Here is a 17,890-nt window from a genome sequence, read left to right as displayed (position 1 = left end):
GCTGAATTTTAACTAAAAAGTCCCCCACGTGATTCGGCCTTAAGAGGTGGAGAGTCGTGCACAAATTTTCTGCTATTTTCTTTCTTTTTTTCTGCGATGACTTTCCTTTCAAATTGCAATTATTTTTTGTCCAATTTTTTGTACTTTAGATGTTGGACAATTTTTTCTTACATGATCCGTTGTTAACAAGACTTTATTTTTCATATGTTTTTTTGTTGGTAATTTACGAGATAAACCATTTAGATATTTAATGTTAACACTTCTACATACAATTTTGGATATATAATTTTACATACTAATATTTTACCTAATGGTAAGAAAAGTAGAAAACTCAACCATTTTTTCAAGGCCTTGAAAGATTTACATATATCATGATAAATAGCTTAATAGATGAAATTATCACTAAGTCTATGTTTGATTGCACCCCAATTTCATGGAAAATGGAAATTAAATTTCATCTTTCCAATTTTTGTTGTTTGATTGGCAAAATTTTTCCTAAAATTCGAATTCCACCTTTTATGCCACCTAAGCTAATTTTTATGTTTTTCTTGAATTCTCGGTTACTATAATACTTTTTTTATTTTTCGAGTTTTTTATATTATTTTTATTTTTTGCAATGGAAACAAATTTTAAGAATTATTGTAAAAAAATATTTCCCTTTAAATGACAATTTTCATGTAAAACAAAGTCAAACAAACATTAAAAGATAGATAATTTTCTTAAAACTTTTATTTATTATTATTTTTTTTGTGTGTGTTGGTAATGGAAGCAAATTTCATCTCCAATATCAGTAAAAATCTATTTTTTTAATTGAAAATTTTCCTGTAAAACAAAGCCAAATGGAGATCAAAAAAATTTTTATTTCAATATTTTTCACATGGAAAATTATCCCAATCAAACATAATAATTTACAATATTCAGGAAAACAATTTTTAGGAAATTTAATTCCCCAGAATTCGTTTTCAATTCAATTCAATTTAATCTTTACAATCAAGCGGACCCTAATGAAAATTGGATGGAACTGCATGGTTGGAACTGTTGAGGCAATTAACTTGGGAAGGGCAAAAATTCATATATCATGCCTCAAGTATAGATCAATTCAATTTTAAGAGAACAAGTTCAAAAAAATCAGAACTTAGGTGATAATTAGTAAATATTATATATAAAAAAATCTCAATCAACTCCAATCTCTATCCATTCCTAGCCACAGTCATCGACATCCACCATTGCCATCCCCTCTCACAGTCAATGGCATCTACACACCATCGACATTCACTCTCACAACTACTGACATCCATCCACCGTCTGCATCTACTCTCACAGCCACGAATATCCATCACCATCATCTCTTCTCACAGTTATTAACATGTAAATTGTTACATGTGATGTTGATCTTCAATTGATGAATTTTTTTGGCTAAATAGAATTGACGAATTATCTAATTGAACTTTGATGACGAATTTTTTTAGCGTTGTGATTTAAACTACATGTATACTGTTACATGCGATGATGATCAAATGACTTGTGATAAGTTCTCCAGGATCTATGACCTTTGGACATTGAGCCATTACCTGTAATATCGATCCAATGGCTTGTAACAATTCTCTTGGATGTTAACCTATACAATATAATCTGTGACCGATGAAGTGTAACATTTAAGAATAAATCAGTGATCTGCGATCAATTTTAATTGATCTATAACCTGTTGACATTGATCTGTAACTTGTAGACATTGATGTGTGACCAATTTTAGTTAATATGTGACATGTGTACATTGATTTGTGACATATGCTTGTTACCTGTGACCTAAGAACAAATTGTGAGCCACCACAACCTCATCGGCACCGGACCATCAACAACCACCTTCACCATCAATTATAAAACCACCATTGCACCACACAACATAGAACCACCACCACACTGCAACTGCACAACACAGAAGCCACCACCATCGCACAACACAGAAAAATGTACAACACAGAACCACCATCCCCATTGCAACCGCATAACATAGAACTACCACAAAAACACAACAACAAAACCACAAAAATAGGAGCACCAAATGTATTCCCCACCATTGTCTGCTCAGTTTTGACAACCCATTTCAAATCATCAGCTCAGATCGAGTAACTTAGTGCAACGACAAACATAATTCAACAAGCGCAGTGCCATACGCGGCGATGAACCGATCGTTGCTTTACGAAACGTTAAGAACACCGCTCAGTAGAGCTATATGTTGGCAACTACCTCATGCTGTCATTGCGCATGATTGTTGCGTGCAGCGGTGCTTCTGCATTGTCCGCGATGATTATGTGTCGTTCTCGTCGATAGAGAAAATGGCAAAGAGAGAGAGAGAGAGAGAGAGAGAGAGAGAGAGAGAGAGAGAGAGAGAGAGAGAGGGGGGGGGGGGGGGGGGGGGGGGAGGAGGAGGAGGAGGAAGAGGAGAAGAGAGATGATTTTTGGGTTTGGGATGATAATCGAATCATCACTTGATTTTTGGTTATGCAGACCTTACTTTTATTTTTGAATTACCATATTTGAAAATAGGCTAGTGTGTAATTTCCACATTGGGAGAACTCATAGAAACACCCTTAATTTTAGAGTGCTTTTCAAAAATTATTATAAACATGGGCAGAGCCGGTCCTGTTATTTCCGAGGCCTGAGACGAACTTTGTAAATTAGACCCCCAAAGTCAACGTAAATACAAAATTCAATGGTGTATTATGTAACCGATCGTTAACTTAAAACTAAACAATAAAACAATAAACAAAATACAGATTAAAATCCAAGCACGTTAAAAACCCATTTAAAATGGCAAGAACTGTTCAACCCCTTCATCCTACTAGCAATTTTTTTCTGCCTGCACTCTCTGTCCAGTTAAAATAAACAACTAAGCATACAAAATAAGTAGAAACTCCCATAAGTTCCTCTTAAAAACTATAATTTCCATTAAGTCCAAAACGGCAAAACCTGGAAACCCAAAACTTACAATTTTCCCCTTTTACCGCTAAAACAGATCAGAATATGATTCCTGTAATCTTCACTTTCTCATGGATAGAAAAATTATTTCCGAATAAAGAAAAACTGTATTTACCATAAAAGACTCTTATCACTAATCCACCCCACCCACCCCATCCATTTAAAGAACAAGGGATAAAGGCAAAGGTAATTTGTGAATATCCAGTTCTATAAAGAAAAAGGGGTAAGAATAAAAAAAATAAAATAAAAAGGCCACCTAAAGCATCAACTTTACCAATATTTGATATTTCACAGAAATATATAGAAAAGAACTTTGGGAAAGCTCTTTCTTGTGTGCGCATTAATCTTTATAGGAAATATATAATAGCATGTGTAATTATCTCCTTGATTAAAGCAATAAGAAACATAAATACACACAAGCGCATGCATCAAGATAAAAAAAAAAAAACATGATTTTGATTTCATAAACGACAAAAATCAAGAAACAGGAAAATCCAAAATTATAAACGAAAGGGGGCGAAACAAGAAATCATTGTAGTTGAATCAAGAAAGAGGAGAAGTTTACCGAATTAAAATTGCTGTAGAATTTTCAGGAATGAGTTTTTGTTCAATAAAAGCCAAATATGAGTTCTTAAGCAGAAACCTCCAGCAATCAAAGATAATTGAAGCATTAAAGTGTAAACACGTTGATTTGGGCCAAATATCGTTAAACAAAAAGAGGCCCATCACCAAACAAAAGGGCCAAAAATGTCGTTCTGATTTCAGTCGTCTTCCCCGCCTCTTCCTCTTCCTCTTCCATCTCTGCAAACTGCAACTGCAATTCTAGAACTCCCAACGGCTACTGAAAATTCAATGTCCTCCCTCCCAACCTGTAAATTATGGCTCCGCCACAGTATGTCAGTGATCTTGGAGAGAGGAAAATGATTTCTCCTTCCAGTATTTTCATTTAATTGCCAAAAAAAAAAAAAAAAAAAAAAAAAAAAGAAAAAAAAAAAAAAAGAAGAAGAAGAAGGGCGAAGTGAGGCCCCTTTCCAGTTCTGGCCTGAGGCGCAGGCCTCATCCGCCTCGCCTCAGGACCAGTTACATGGGTTACCTAAATACTACAATTTCAACAATTATAGCCATAAAAAAGATGATTCAAGAACCTTTTATTTAAAGTTTTTCACCCTAAATCTGCAAATAATCAACTCAAATCCACCAGTTTGTAAAGTTTTTACTTTTGATTAAATGAGTTCATATTTTATTTGATTATCAAGTAATAAATTATATATTTCGTGATTATTCAGTAAAAGGAAAGCATTATAGGCTAATTTCTAATGATAACTATTGATATAACGTACTTATTTAATTGTGGGAATCATGAACATGATTTCGACTTGGATTTTGATGTTGTTGAGGGTTTTTTTTTTTTTTTTTTTTTTTGAGACGATCAAAGATTGTTAGAAAGATAACTCAAAAAGCTCCAATTTTGTTAGAAATTGCTTTTTTCCATTTTAAATGTTTATTATGTCAAAAATGGGTCTCAGTCTCTGGCTAAAAATCTATAACATACCTGTGCGGTTGAAAATTGATTTGTGAAAATATTTTGATCATAATTCACTTCTTTTTTATTTCTAATTGTATTCAATTGACTTCTAGTAATCTTCAATTATCATTTTTGGTCCAAATTAACTATTGAAAAGTTGTAATTGAGTTGTCAAGCTTTGGATTTTACCATTTTTTGCTGTTATTCACATTTTTCTTTCAATTTAGCTTCCAATCATCGAGTTTCACCTAATCAACATCATCTTCTCCTTCATTCATGCCAACGCCACTCTTTTCTCCAAGTTTTAAACCATTCACACCAATTCACCTAACTTATAAAACAACATGAAAATACAAATCAAGACATTCAACTCTAAAAATCAAATGAAATATCAAGATTAAGTAACATTAATATGACGAGTGAAACATACTCATCAAAATACGAGCTTTAGAAGAGAATTGATCAGATTTTATTCATATTTGTACTTTATTTATAGTGTTTAGAGGAGTTAAAACTATATTTATAGATAAATATTACTATAGCATTTGTTGAGACATATAAATATAACTAGCGATAAAAATATAGAAAAATCGTCTATAAAATATTTACCTTAACTATTGTTTGTTATTATATCTAACAATTAGAGTATCCTGCTTGTAAATAGGAAGAAAAATTAAAGCCTATTTTTCTTTGCTTTAATTCTTCAACTCTTTCTTTATATTTATTAAGAATATATATATATATATATATATATATATATATATATATATATTTTGTCAAAAGTGGCATGTTCGGCCTATCCAAAATGGTGAAAGTGACAAATAGGGAATATGATCCTCGCTCCAAGTACCTCGAACCTTCTCCAAATCTTCATATCTTATTTTAAGTTTACGTTTTCAAATTAAAATTGTATTTAAAAAATTAATTAAACAAGATGGTATATGTAATTTTTTAATTTCACCCCACCATGCCTTGCTCCCTCCCCCACCTATTGCCATTCTTCGGTTGCCTCTTTCAATATAGCTAATCGTGCTTCGAGCGTCCCTTTTCTAAACGATCCAACTAGCATGGCCTATGTCAAGCCAGTTCGCTAGCCTAGGTACTTTTCCAATTAATTTTATTTAAAAACCAATTATTATTTTTATTTTAAAATATAATATTTTTAAGTTTTGCGCTTTTTTAAAGAAAGCTTTCATTTTTGTTGCGGTTGGCTTTTCATGTGAGGGTAGCACATCCCGGGACATTAAGCCCCTGTTTGATGGTCATTATAGTGTGAAAATGATGTTTTGAATAGTGATTTTTTTGAAATGTGTGCTTAAAGTGATTTTTTTTGTTAATTTACATACAAAATATTTTATTGTGTGAATATGTGATTGAAAATGAATATAAAAATAATTTTTTTTTATTTTAAAGGGTGTCAAATAGGGGCAAAGTAGGCTACCTTCTTTTAGCTGACCAAATTACATAGTTTAAGGACGACTCGTTAGGTAATTGTTTTGTACTCTTAGGCCTATTCCTTCGTGTGCTGCATTGGATGGTCTTGGGCTGCTATTCACGATCTACATAGAAAATTTAAATTATTTTTTACTTTAGTTTCAAATTAATTTTATTTCCCAAAATAATGTTTACACATTTCGAATTTTTGTTTAGCAGTTGTTTGGATTCAACTTCTAGGGTCATTAATTCAACCTATATCATTTATGAATCAACCTATTCTTGTCCAACATCATTGCCAACAATGTTATCCAATCCACACAAGCATGCGATTTTTTTATACACAAATCACACAAAGAAAATGTAAAACACACAAGAGCAGTTAAATTGTTATATAACAAACTAAGTTAAAGAAATACCCGCAAACTTAAATAAGAAAGAAAGAAAGGATGAATACCTCAGTGAGGACCTTAAATGTCCTCATCGCCATCCTGTGAAGCTGAAGGGTAGGAGTTAGATGAGAATAGTGGTGGTAGAGGGAATGTAAGTTCAGGATGAGCAGAAGCCATGACCGCTGTGTAAGCATTCTGATACTGAAATTGGTCATAAATGGAGGTTTGCATTTGATCCATTTGTACCTGCATTCCATCCTGTCAACGGGTTATGCGCAAGTACATTATCTCATGCCGCCTAAGTATGTCCTTTGTAGCATCACCAGTCTATGGAGGCGGGGAAGGATGTGGAGATAAGTGAGAGGATTGAGAAGAGCTTGGCCTATCTCGATGCAGAGTGAGCCTATCCCAAAGGCCCCGTGTGATTGATGGCTTAAGATGTAAAACTTCATTAGATTCCTCTGTGGAAATACCCCCTGTATACAGAGATCATGGATTGAGGAAAGATGTCTCAATTTGCCTTTGGCTGACCCTGCTTCGATACGTAAAATACTATTTTGGATGACCTTTCCAATGTTAATTAACAGACTCCACTAAATGGCATAATTCAAGAGATCACGTTCCTTTGTGACCTCACTGATGTTGCTATTGGGAAGTAGTTTGGTAGATACAGAGTGATGTCAAACCTTACAATGAATTGTCTACCCAAATATGAAAAACTTAGTCACATCACTAGTAGATCGTTTCCATTCGGTGCCTTCTTAAGTTAGTGTGTGAATCAAAACGAAGGGTCAACCCCATCCTCACGTAAAATGGAGTAGTCATCATCAGGTATATCATGCGTGTTGTAGAATATGTTGATAGAAACACTCTCAAACCTGATCCAATGACCCCGAACAAACACCTTGAAGCCCTCATGTTCTTTGGCATTCTTATAAAACTCTTTCACTAAAGGAATGGAGGCACCCCCGAGTTGCAAAGCAAATTTTGTCCATCCTAAACTCTATTTGTGATCTCTGGATTGCAGTTTTGATATATTGCCATTTGTTTATATCTCTCATCCGCTTAGAGATTGACAAAACTCCTCTGACCATATGCAGTAGTTGAAAATGATGTCATGACTTTAGATTTCTTTTTAAGTAGTATGTTAGATTTGCCCAAATCAAGCTCACAATAATAGCAAAAGCTCACGAAATCCAACCATCCAATTCAAACTTCAAAAAAAAAAAAAAATCATCTTTGAAAGTGGTGTCGACGACCAATACCCAAACCAGACCCACGACAACAAAATAGCTCCCAAGAACTCACCTAGGCAATACGTCAAAAATCTTGCAGGCACTAAGCCCAATTAAGCACTAAACAAGTTCAACTAAGCCCAAATACAAACTAAGACACCCAAGATTCCATATTCCAAAAAAAATAAAAAAATAAAAAATCATGCAATTAGTTTGCCAAAGAAAACTCCACCAAATGTTCAAATGCCTAGCCTTCCATGTAAGAAATAATTGCCTTGTGTGGAAATAGCGGCTTGGCTCGGCCTTTAACCTCATGAGCTCGGTTCGTTAATTTTGGGCGAGCTCGTGGCTCGTTCGAGGCTCGTCTTTTTTTTTTTTTTTTGGGAAAAACACAAATAGTGTAATGAAAACACTTTTGAAAAAAACAAAAAGTGTTAAAAAAATACAAATAATTTAATGAAGACAATTTTTTATTTTTTATTTATATTATATTGTAATATTTTTTATAAAACATAAAATATTTATATAATGAAGATGAATTATTTTTTGAAATACATTTACAAAAAATATTTTTTTATTTCTTTTTAAAATAGATAAAATTTAAACCCTCCCCCTTTATCCGGACTTGGGACCGGCTACATCAATTTTAGTAGGTGGAGTTAAAAATTGTACACGAACAACTTGTTGTAACGTATACAATTTTTTTAAAAAAAATTAAATTTGACAATTAAAAAATAAAGAAATTTTGATTAATATAATTAAATCAAATATCACTTACCTGATGACATGTAATTTCAGCGTATTATCTTGTAGTCGAAAATGAGCGTCCAGTCAATCCTTCACGCACATTAACGCTTCCAAAATATCTTCTTTCAGTCAGCTCCTGATATCGGTCAAAATCATTTTACATGTACTAAAAGCAAATTCTAAAACAACAGTGCTAACCGGAGGTGTCAACAGATCTTTCACAATTGCAGAAAAAATTTATCAACGTCTTTCATACTTTCGCCAGAATTCAATTACTTCTTCTGAACTTTTTTTAATCGTTCTGTCCGTTGGCATATTATGATTGAAGTAATCAATTAATTCGACAGTCATCGCATTTTTAGTTTCGGTTGATGTTTGACGAGATGCAAATGTAGATGACATTGCACTAGATAAACAGATTGCAATTGCATCATATCTAAATGTATTAATGCCTTGAAATAAATTCATTATTTCGACATCATCTTCTTCAATTCCAGCCGAAAAAGTAGGTGCAGAGGATACTCGATTAACATTCGCATCCATTCTTTTCGCATATAAATTATACATTCCACATAATATTTGCTCTAAATTCTTATAGGTGATAGATGTATCAAGTATTAAAACTTTATTGATTTGATCAATTACGTATTTAGTTCCCGAAATATTATATCGGGGGTCCATTGCGCATGCTAAAGGAAATAATATAGGCAGTTCTTCTCAATATTTTTCTGAACTTTAATTTCATAGCAATTATAATATCACTAAAAGTAGGATTATTTTTATATTTATGAAATGTTCTTACAATTATATAAAGGACGTTCAAGCACCATACAGCTTGTAGGATAATAAACGCCGGATAAAATTTTGTAGTCCCATAAAAGATGTCAAAAATCATTTAACTTTCAAAGCTAAAATCCAATCGAATTCATTTAACATACTATTGTCATCACTTTTAACGTATCTATTATTATAAAAGTCAGTTATTAAATTTTTGAAACCTTCATATGACTTTAATAGCAAGTAAGTAGAGTTTCATCTATGACCTATGTCGCTAACAAATGTTTTAGTAGTCGTCATCCATAGTTCAGCACAAAAATTTTCAAATGCTTGTTTTCTACTAAAAGAGATCGTAATATATACTTATGCATTCCTAATCCTTTGAGGTTCATCATTTATATGTTTTAAGTCATCTTGCACAATTAAATTCAAAATATGACACACACAACGAATATGAAACAATACCGACCAAAATCAAGTTGAAGTGTCCTACACAATTTATCGACGACTACCTTATTAACACTAGTATTATCAAAAGTAAAAGACCGAATTTTAGTGTCGCAATTATATTCTCTAACAATACTAATAAGAACATTATATATATTAATAGCATTGTGAGGAAACTCAATAATTTTAAAAGAATAATTTTCTTATGCATGCACCAAAGTGGGTCTATATAGTGTGATTTTGTAGCTATATATGCTCTTTTATTAACCTCTTTCCATATATTAGAAGTTAAATATATAACACCCCATATTGTTGCAAATTCATAATTAATTGTTGTTTTGAATTATTGAAATATTGTATTGTATCGACACGAAGAGTGTTTCGACTTACCCCAACATACCTTGGTTGCAATGTTTTTTCACGAACGAGAAGAAGTGTTGGTTGTCTGCAATAGCCAGAGGCAACTCAGTGGCGACAACAAATTTCACCATTCTTGTTCGAGTATTATCCTCTGAATACACCAACGTGAATAGGGGTGAAGTCGTAAAATCGACGCTTGGATTGCCAAATTGCAATTGTGTTTGACCAGCTGGAAGAAGTCAATGTCTGGCCGCACATGCTTTGTAGTAGCGGTTGAGATGGGTGGTACTAATTCATTTTTGTCATGCCAATTTTTGTTGGCAGTATTTACATACTGTTTTAGATTCTGTAAGGCCATCGACGACTTTTCCCGTTGAAATCAACTTAAAGTGATCACAACATTTTGCTTATTTTTGCCCTTTCGCTTTCCTCTTGCATCTGGTATGTTTAATTCGGCATCTTCGTCCTCATGTTCCGCTTCGGGAACGTTAATATCATCCAAATCAATTGGATTGTAGCTTCCATGACCATGAATGTGAAAATCTTCAGGTATGGGTATGTCATTTAAATCGGCAAATTCCTTTGAAAATTGACTTTGCGGCGTCCTAGGCAATTCTCTATGATGTGGCCCACATCCCATATCGAATAAGCTCTCAACAAATGAACATTGGTCCATTTGTTTGATTGTTTATGATGAAATCTAAATATAATAACTAGAAATATATAAATGTAGTGAGATTATGAGAATGAGAATTGGATAAATTGAAATTGTAACTAATAAACTGTAAAAATTGAATCGATATTGTATATTTTGTAGCACAAGAGAGTAAAAACTCGATAAGAGAGTTGAGACTTGAAAGAGTTGAAGTAGCGATTGAGTAATTGATATGAAAAAAAAGGAGGGAGTTACGGGGTATTTATAGTAGAAGGGAAAAAAATAAAAATAATAAATTTTCAATGACCAAATGGTCACTTAATTATAACGAGTCATGAGCCTCTTTATTCGCCTGGAAGTTGGATCCATCTTTGGTTACTATCTCCATTGAACCATAGGGAAAACTTTACGAACCACAAATGGTCCCGGCCACCATGACCTAAGCTTTCTGGAAACAGTTTCAAGCGAGAGTTGAGTAGAAGAACCTGTTCTCCTGGTTTGAATTCTCTCTTGAGGATTCTCTTGTCATGCCACATCTTTGTTCGCTCTTTGTATATCTTTGCATTTTGATAAGCATCGTACTAAAATTTCTCCAATTCATCAAGTTACAACAAGCGCTATGAACCAGTTAATTTCATATCCAAGTTCAACTTCTTCACAGCCCAATAGGATAGATGCTCCAATTCAACCGGTAGGTAACATGCTTTCTCGAATACCAGGCGGTAAGATGACATTCCAATTGGTGTTTTAAAGATTGTCCCATATACCTGTAGTGCTTCCTCAAGCGTTTGAGACCAATCTCTGAGGTTCGTGTTCACCATCTTTTCCAATATTAGTTTAATTTTCCCGTTTGGAAATCTCTGCTTGCCCATTTGATTGGAGATGATAATCAAGTGCTAATTTGTGCCTGACATTGTATTTAGCCAAAAGAAAATTGAAAAGTTTGTTGCAAAAATGTGTACCTTCATTACTTACATTTCCCTAGGCGTGCCAAATCGAGTGAAAATGTTTTTCTGTAGAAACTTCAAAACTACCTTTGCATCATTCGTTGGGGTAGCAGTGACTTCAACCCACTTGGATACGTAGTCTACTACAAGAAGAATATATACTTGGCCAAAGGAATGGTGGGAAAGGACCCATGAAGTCTATACCCCACTCATCAATTAACTCCACCTCAAGCATATTAGTTAATGCAAGTTCGTGATATCTTGAAATATTCCCCATGCATTGACAACAGTCACATGTCTTTACAAAAGCATAACAATCTTTGAAAAGAGTTGTTCAATAAAATTCCGATTGTAACACCTTGGAAGTAGTACGTGTAGGACCGAAATGACCTCCATAAGGTGAGGAATGACAATGCTCCACAATTGATTGTACTTCTTTCATAGGGATACACCTCCTGATTATCATATCAGCGCATCTCTTGAAGAGTAGCGGATCATCCCAGAAATATGACTTAACATAGTATAAGAATTTATTCTTTTGATGGAAGGTCAAGTCAGGTTGCATTTTTCCACACGCCAAGTAGTTAGCAAAGTCAATGTACCATTTAATCCTTGATGAAATTGCTAACTGAAGCCCGTCAAGTAAAATTCTTAGATTTTGCTATAATCTATCACCTTTTCATTCTCTAACCATGAGAGGTGATCAGCAACGACATTCTCACTTCCTTATCCCGAATCTCTACATCAAACTCTTGTAACAGCAAGATCCATTGAATTAGAAGTAGCTTGGCATATTTTTTTTTTTGAATAGATATCAGATTGCAACATGATTTGCGAAAATGATTACTTTGGTACCAATAAGATGGGATGTGAACATGTCACATACAAAGACCACTATTAACATTTCCTTCTTTGTTGTGGTATAATTCATCTGAGCTCCATTCAGAGTTTTGCTAGCATAATGAATTGCTCGGAATATCTTTCCATGCTTTTGTCCTAGAAGTGCCCTGACAGCGTAGTCGCTGGCATCACACATGGCTTCAATGGTTGACCCCAATCCAGTGCTATCATCACTGGACCTATAACTAATTTTTCTTATAGCTTCAAATGTCTTTCGGCAGTCTTCATCAAACACGAATGTGGTGTCCTTTTCTAAAAGGTTGCACAGAGGTTTGGCTATCTTCGAAAAGTCTTTAATAAATCTCCAGTAAAACTCGGCAAGTCCCAAGAAACTCCGAATGCCTTTGACATTGGTGGGTGGTGATAACTTTACTGTTGTATCAATTTAGCCATGTTAACTTCAAGTCCCCTTGTTGAAACATGGTGGCCTCGCACAATTCCTTCTTGTATCATGAAATGACATTTTTCCTAGTTAAGAATTAAGTTCTTTTCTTCACAGCTTTGCAACACTAATGGGAAATTGTGAAGGCAATTATCAAAAGAAGTACAAAATACAGAAAATCATCCATAAATACCTCTATGATGTCCTTTACCATGTCTACAAAGATTACTATCATGCATCTCTAGAAAGTGGTTGGTGTATTACATAATTCAAATAGCATCCGTCTGTATGCCAAAGTCCTATAAGGACAGGTGAATGTTGTTTTTTGTGATTTGCTGGTGCTATTGCAACCTGATTGTAGCTCGAGTCACAATCAAGAAAATTGTAGTGAGTATAGCCTACTAATCTGTAAAACATTTGATCAATGAATGAAAGTGGAAAGTGATTTTTTTAGTTGCTTTATTCAGCTTCCCGTAATTAATGCAGACCCTCCAACTAGTTATTGTTCTCGTTGGAATCAGCTCATTGTCGTCATTCTTGACTACTATCGTCCCACCATTCTTTGGCACCACATGTACTGCGCTAGCCCATTCACTGTCTAAAATAACAAATATAATCCCTACCTTCAGTAGCTTTAGGATCTCTATCCGCACCACTTCTTTCATAGCCACTTCTTTCATAGCCGGGTTTAATCTTCTCTGATGTTCAATGGATGATTTTTAAGATTCTTTCATGAGGATTTTGTGCATGCAAACTGTAAGACTTATACCTTTGATATTAGCTATAGACCAACCCAGAGCAGCCTTATGTTCTCTCAACACTTTCAACAATCTGTCCTCTTCATCCCTGTGAGTGGGGAAGAAATGATCACTAGAGATATTTTTCCTTCAAAAATCACATCAAAGATGATCTGGAAGTTGCTTCAATTCAGCCTTATTGCTTTCATTGCCCTTGATGTCATTAGGTCCCATTGACGGTTGAATGTCTTCTCTTTATGATGAATTATCTTCAATTGTTGAACACTCAAGAGCCAGTATACAATCAACCAAGTCTTTACTTTATATGTAATCATGTTGCACTAATTATCATACAATGCTTCAAGGGGTCCTCGATAAATATACTTTCCTCTTTTACTACAGAGTCAATGAAGTCAGTTCTATGACAAGTGTTGGTATCATCCAAAAATTTCATTACCTGGTAGATATTGAACATCACTTTTTCTTCATTTACTTTCAAAGTCAACTGTCCTCCTTGTACATCAATTAGAGCTTTTCCAGTTGTTAAGAATGGTCTACCTAGAATTAGTGGAATCTCTTGATCTTTTTCTATATCCGAAACCACGAAGTCAACTGGGAAGATAAATTTATCAACTTTTACCAATACTTTTTCAATAATCCCTCGTGGATATGTAAAGAATCGATCAGCTAATTGCAAGGTTGTTGTTGGCTTGACTTCCTCGAGACCTAACTTTTTGAATACTGAAAAGGGTATCAAATTGATGCTAGCTTCAAGATCACAAATGGCTTTATCAAAAGAGGTGCCTCCAATGGTGTAGGGAATAGTGAAGCTATCTGGATCTTTCCTTTTCTGAGGGGGCTTCTTTTGAAGAATTGCACTGGGGTAATTAACATAAAACATCCTTATTTTTCAATGTTATTATGCAAAATATCACTACCTTTCATTTTTTGGCACTTCTACTCTTACATTCACCTTTTATTGCGAAAATCATCATTTTCATCAAATTTCTCGTGTAAAATGATAAATATATCCCCTATTCAAATAAAACAATAAAAAAGAAAAGAATAATTAAAGAATAAATTGTAATCATACTCCCAAACTTTTTAAAAGAAAGTGCAAATGAGTTTAACTAAATTATAAAAAAGTAATTAGCTCAAAACATCCTTACCTTTCATTATTATTTTGCAAAACGTCCCTACCTTTCATTTTTTGATATTTTCACCCTTTTTTAATATTTCATTGCAAAAATTATTATTATTATTATTCATTTTCTCAATTAAAAGCCGTAAAATGACAAATATACGATCCTCTTTGAATAAACAAAAATAAAGAATAAATTGTAACTATACTCCCAAAATTTTCAAAAAAGTATAAATAAATTTCAAATAAATAATTAAAAAATCGGTTATTTTTAATTATTTATTTGTACTTTTTTGAAAAATTGGGAGTATAATTGCAATTTGTTCTTTTTTTTTTGTTTATTTAAATAGTGGTGTATATTTGTTATTTTACAACTTTTAATTGAGAAAATGAATGAAAATAATGATTTTCTCAATGAAATATGAAATAAGGGTGAAAATGTCAAAATATGAAAGGTAGTGACGTTTTGCACAATAATACTGAAAGGTGGAAACGAAAGTATTGGCTTGATGATTGGTGCATTATTAGGGAATGATATGGAATGAAGCTTGTGAACCTTCTACATTTTTTTCGCCCTGATTTCCCTGGTCTGCATTTAACCGCTCTTCCTCCTTATCAGGAATAGGAGTCATTACTTCTATAGGCATACTTTCTCCAATTTTCGTGCCACTCCTCAATGTAATATCCTTGCAATGCTTCTTCAAGTTCACCTCTGTATCACTTGGAAACTTTCCTTGTTGTTGAGACTTTATTGATATAGCCAACTTACCAATCCTAACCTCAAGATTTTTCATTATAGCTTCCATGTTGGTCATATGTGTCTCGATACTATCCAAATATGACTCCTCTTTGTTGAACTGCGATCTTGTCTCAGAAATAAAAGTCTAAAGGATGTCTTCTAAGGATGGCTTTCCTTCAAAATTTTGAGTGCTGAACAGAGGCGGTTGTTGAAGTGTGTTCCTATTATTGCCATATGATCAATTCTCATGATTTCTTAGTCCTGGATGATAGTGATTGGAAGAGTAATTTCTTCCTTGATTGAAGTTCTTGTTGTTGACATATTGAACCTGCTCATTTTCTATTTGTGTCTCTTGATGCGCTATAGAAGTAGCCATAACCAAATCTGTCTTCTGCTAATTACTTCATGTAGTAAGTGTAGCTATCTGATTAGTAAGTGATGAGACCTGATCTGCTAATGTTGTGATGGGATTTACTTTATATAGACCCGCTACTCTCTCCATGCTTGATCTCTCACTCGACCATTGGTAGCAATTTGTGGCTATGTTATCCAACAATGAATATGCAGCATCAGCTGTTTTAGCGATTAGAGTTCTTCTTCCAGCTGCATCCACTAAGGTTCTAGTTTTCCATTTAACCTATTGTAGAAGATCTTAATTTGCATCCAAATCTGAAAATCATGTTGAGGACATCTTCTAAGTAGGTCTTTAAATCTCTCCCAAATGTCGTAAAATGGTTCAAAGTTAGATTATCTAAATTGACAAATATTGCTTCGAAATTAGCTGACTTGGAAGGTGGAAAGTACTTGGTGAAAAATTTCTGAGCTAAATCATCCCAAATAGTAATAGAACCATAGGGTAGTGACTGGAACTAAGCCTTGACTTTATCCCTCAAGGAGAAAGAGAAAAGATGGAGTCTAATTGCCTCATTAGTAATTCCATTCATCTTCACTATATCAGAAATCTCCAGAAAATAACCCAGATGAGCATTTGAGTTCTGGGTTAAGTTCGAATTATTAGCAAGAATAGTTGGGCGCGCAATACCAAAATAGTTGTCTTTAACAATGGGTCTTACATATTCCCGAATAGCCTGCTATTGATTATTTTCCATCGCTACTTTCACGTCCTATTCTACCATTGTGCCACATTCGTCTTTCTACTTACCCCTTAAAAAGGAAATGTGTGTTTTGGCTCAGGATCAACAAGCAATAGGTTAAGATTCCTAGTTCTTCACATACACAACTAAAAATAGAAACAATGGGGATATTATAGATAGAAATAAGATAAAATAAATAAATAAATAAAAACTAATTAGTAATAATATTAGTAGAAGTTAAATAAAACAATCTCTGACAACGGCATCAAAAACTTGTCATGCATTTTCTATAACTTAAAATTGCCACAAGTGTACGATGTCAAGTTTTGTAATATAAAATTGAAAGTAGAGTGTCGAACCCACATGGATTGATATTTGATTCCTACTGAGTAGTATAATTATTTTAGCTTTTACTTTATCTAGAAAATCAAATTTAGAATCGTAGTTTTAATTTTAATCTATCATGGATGTGATGACAACTCAAGCAATTTAACGCGATTTATAAGAAATTTATCTAAGTGAGAAAGCTTATGGAATGATTTCACTGTCCTATCAACAATGTTTTTCAATTTCTCTAGTTATTTCTATAAATTTTCCTAAATTTATAGGCAAAAACCCAAGTATACTTTTATTCCTTCTCTCGAGTGCCGAATAAAATTTATCTCTATACTTTAATTCCAATATCTCTATTCCAAGTCAAAAATATAGAAATTATCAAGTTCGTGGTTCTTAAATGGAACAAGCCTCAAAGATTTCATAATTTATCTTGAAACTCACAAAATCTAGGTTGTATTGTTCTTAAATCACGCCTAAATCTTTCTCTCTCTCAAGTGCCGAAATTTAAGGCATCAAATCATTCAATTATTAATCAGGAATCGAAAGCATTACACATGAATCAACACAAATAAATTATTGGAAAAATCAATGAAAATAACTATTTTAGAATCCAAACATGTCTCAAGTTAGGTTACATTAACCCTAGATTTAAAATTTAGTTCATGATTGAGAAGAATAACTTAATCAAATACTAAGGAAATAACATAGAGAAGAAAAGATTAAGAAAAACTCGTTTGCCGCTTGAATTCTTTTCCCAATTTGCAGTCGTTATTCCTCTCAATCAATCTCTAATTTTCTCATTTTTTCTTGAGCCGTCCCCTTTTCCAATTTAGGTCTTTTCGTTGGTATTTATGCTACCATAATGTTTAAAGAATAGTTGGAGTTGGATTGGGCCGAAAAAATTTAAAACACTAATTTTTCTCTTTCTCGATGGGCGACTGCTTCTGGCTTTGTAGTGCCCAATGGTTGGCATTGTAGTGCCAGCACTTCCACTTATGCTCTTCTCGACTTTGGGTGCGCCTAGCGCCCAACTGCGGCGTCGTGGCGCCCCATGTACTACTTC

At 33.7% G+C, this 17,890-nt stretch overlaps 1 protein-coding gene across 1 annotated transcript; it reads right to left on the bottom strand.

The window, feature by feature from the left end:
• Positions 1-13,848: 13,848 nt before the first annotated feature.
• LOC111392265 lies at positions 13,849-14,418 on the bottom strand. Its single transcript, XM_023017564.1, has one exon. The coding sequence runs from the start codon at positions 14,416-14,418 to the stop codon at positions 13,849-13,851; it is 570 nt and encodes a 189-aa protein (XP_022873332.1).
• Between the last annotated feature and the right edge of the window lie 3,472 nt (positions 14,419-17,890).

This window comes from Olea europaea, chromosome 4, assembly GCF_002742605.1.
Source record: "Olea europaea var. sylvestris chromosome 4, O_europaea_v1, whole genome shotgun sequence".
Lineage (NCBI taxonomy): Eukaryota > Viridiplantae > Streptophyta > Magnoliopsida > Lamiales > Oleaceae > Olea > Olea europaea.
Note: the sequence above shows the minus strand (reverse complement) of the source record. Positions and strands in the feature narration are given on the sequence as shown.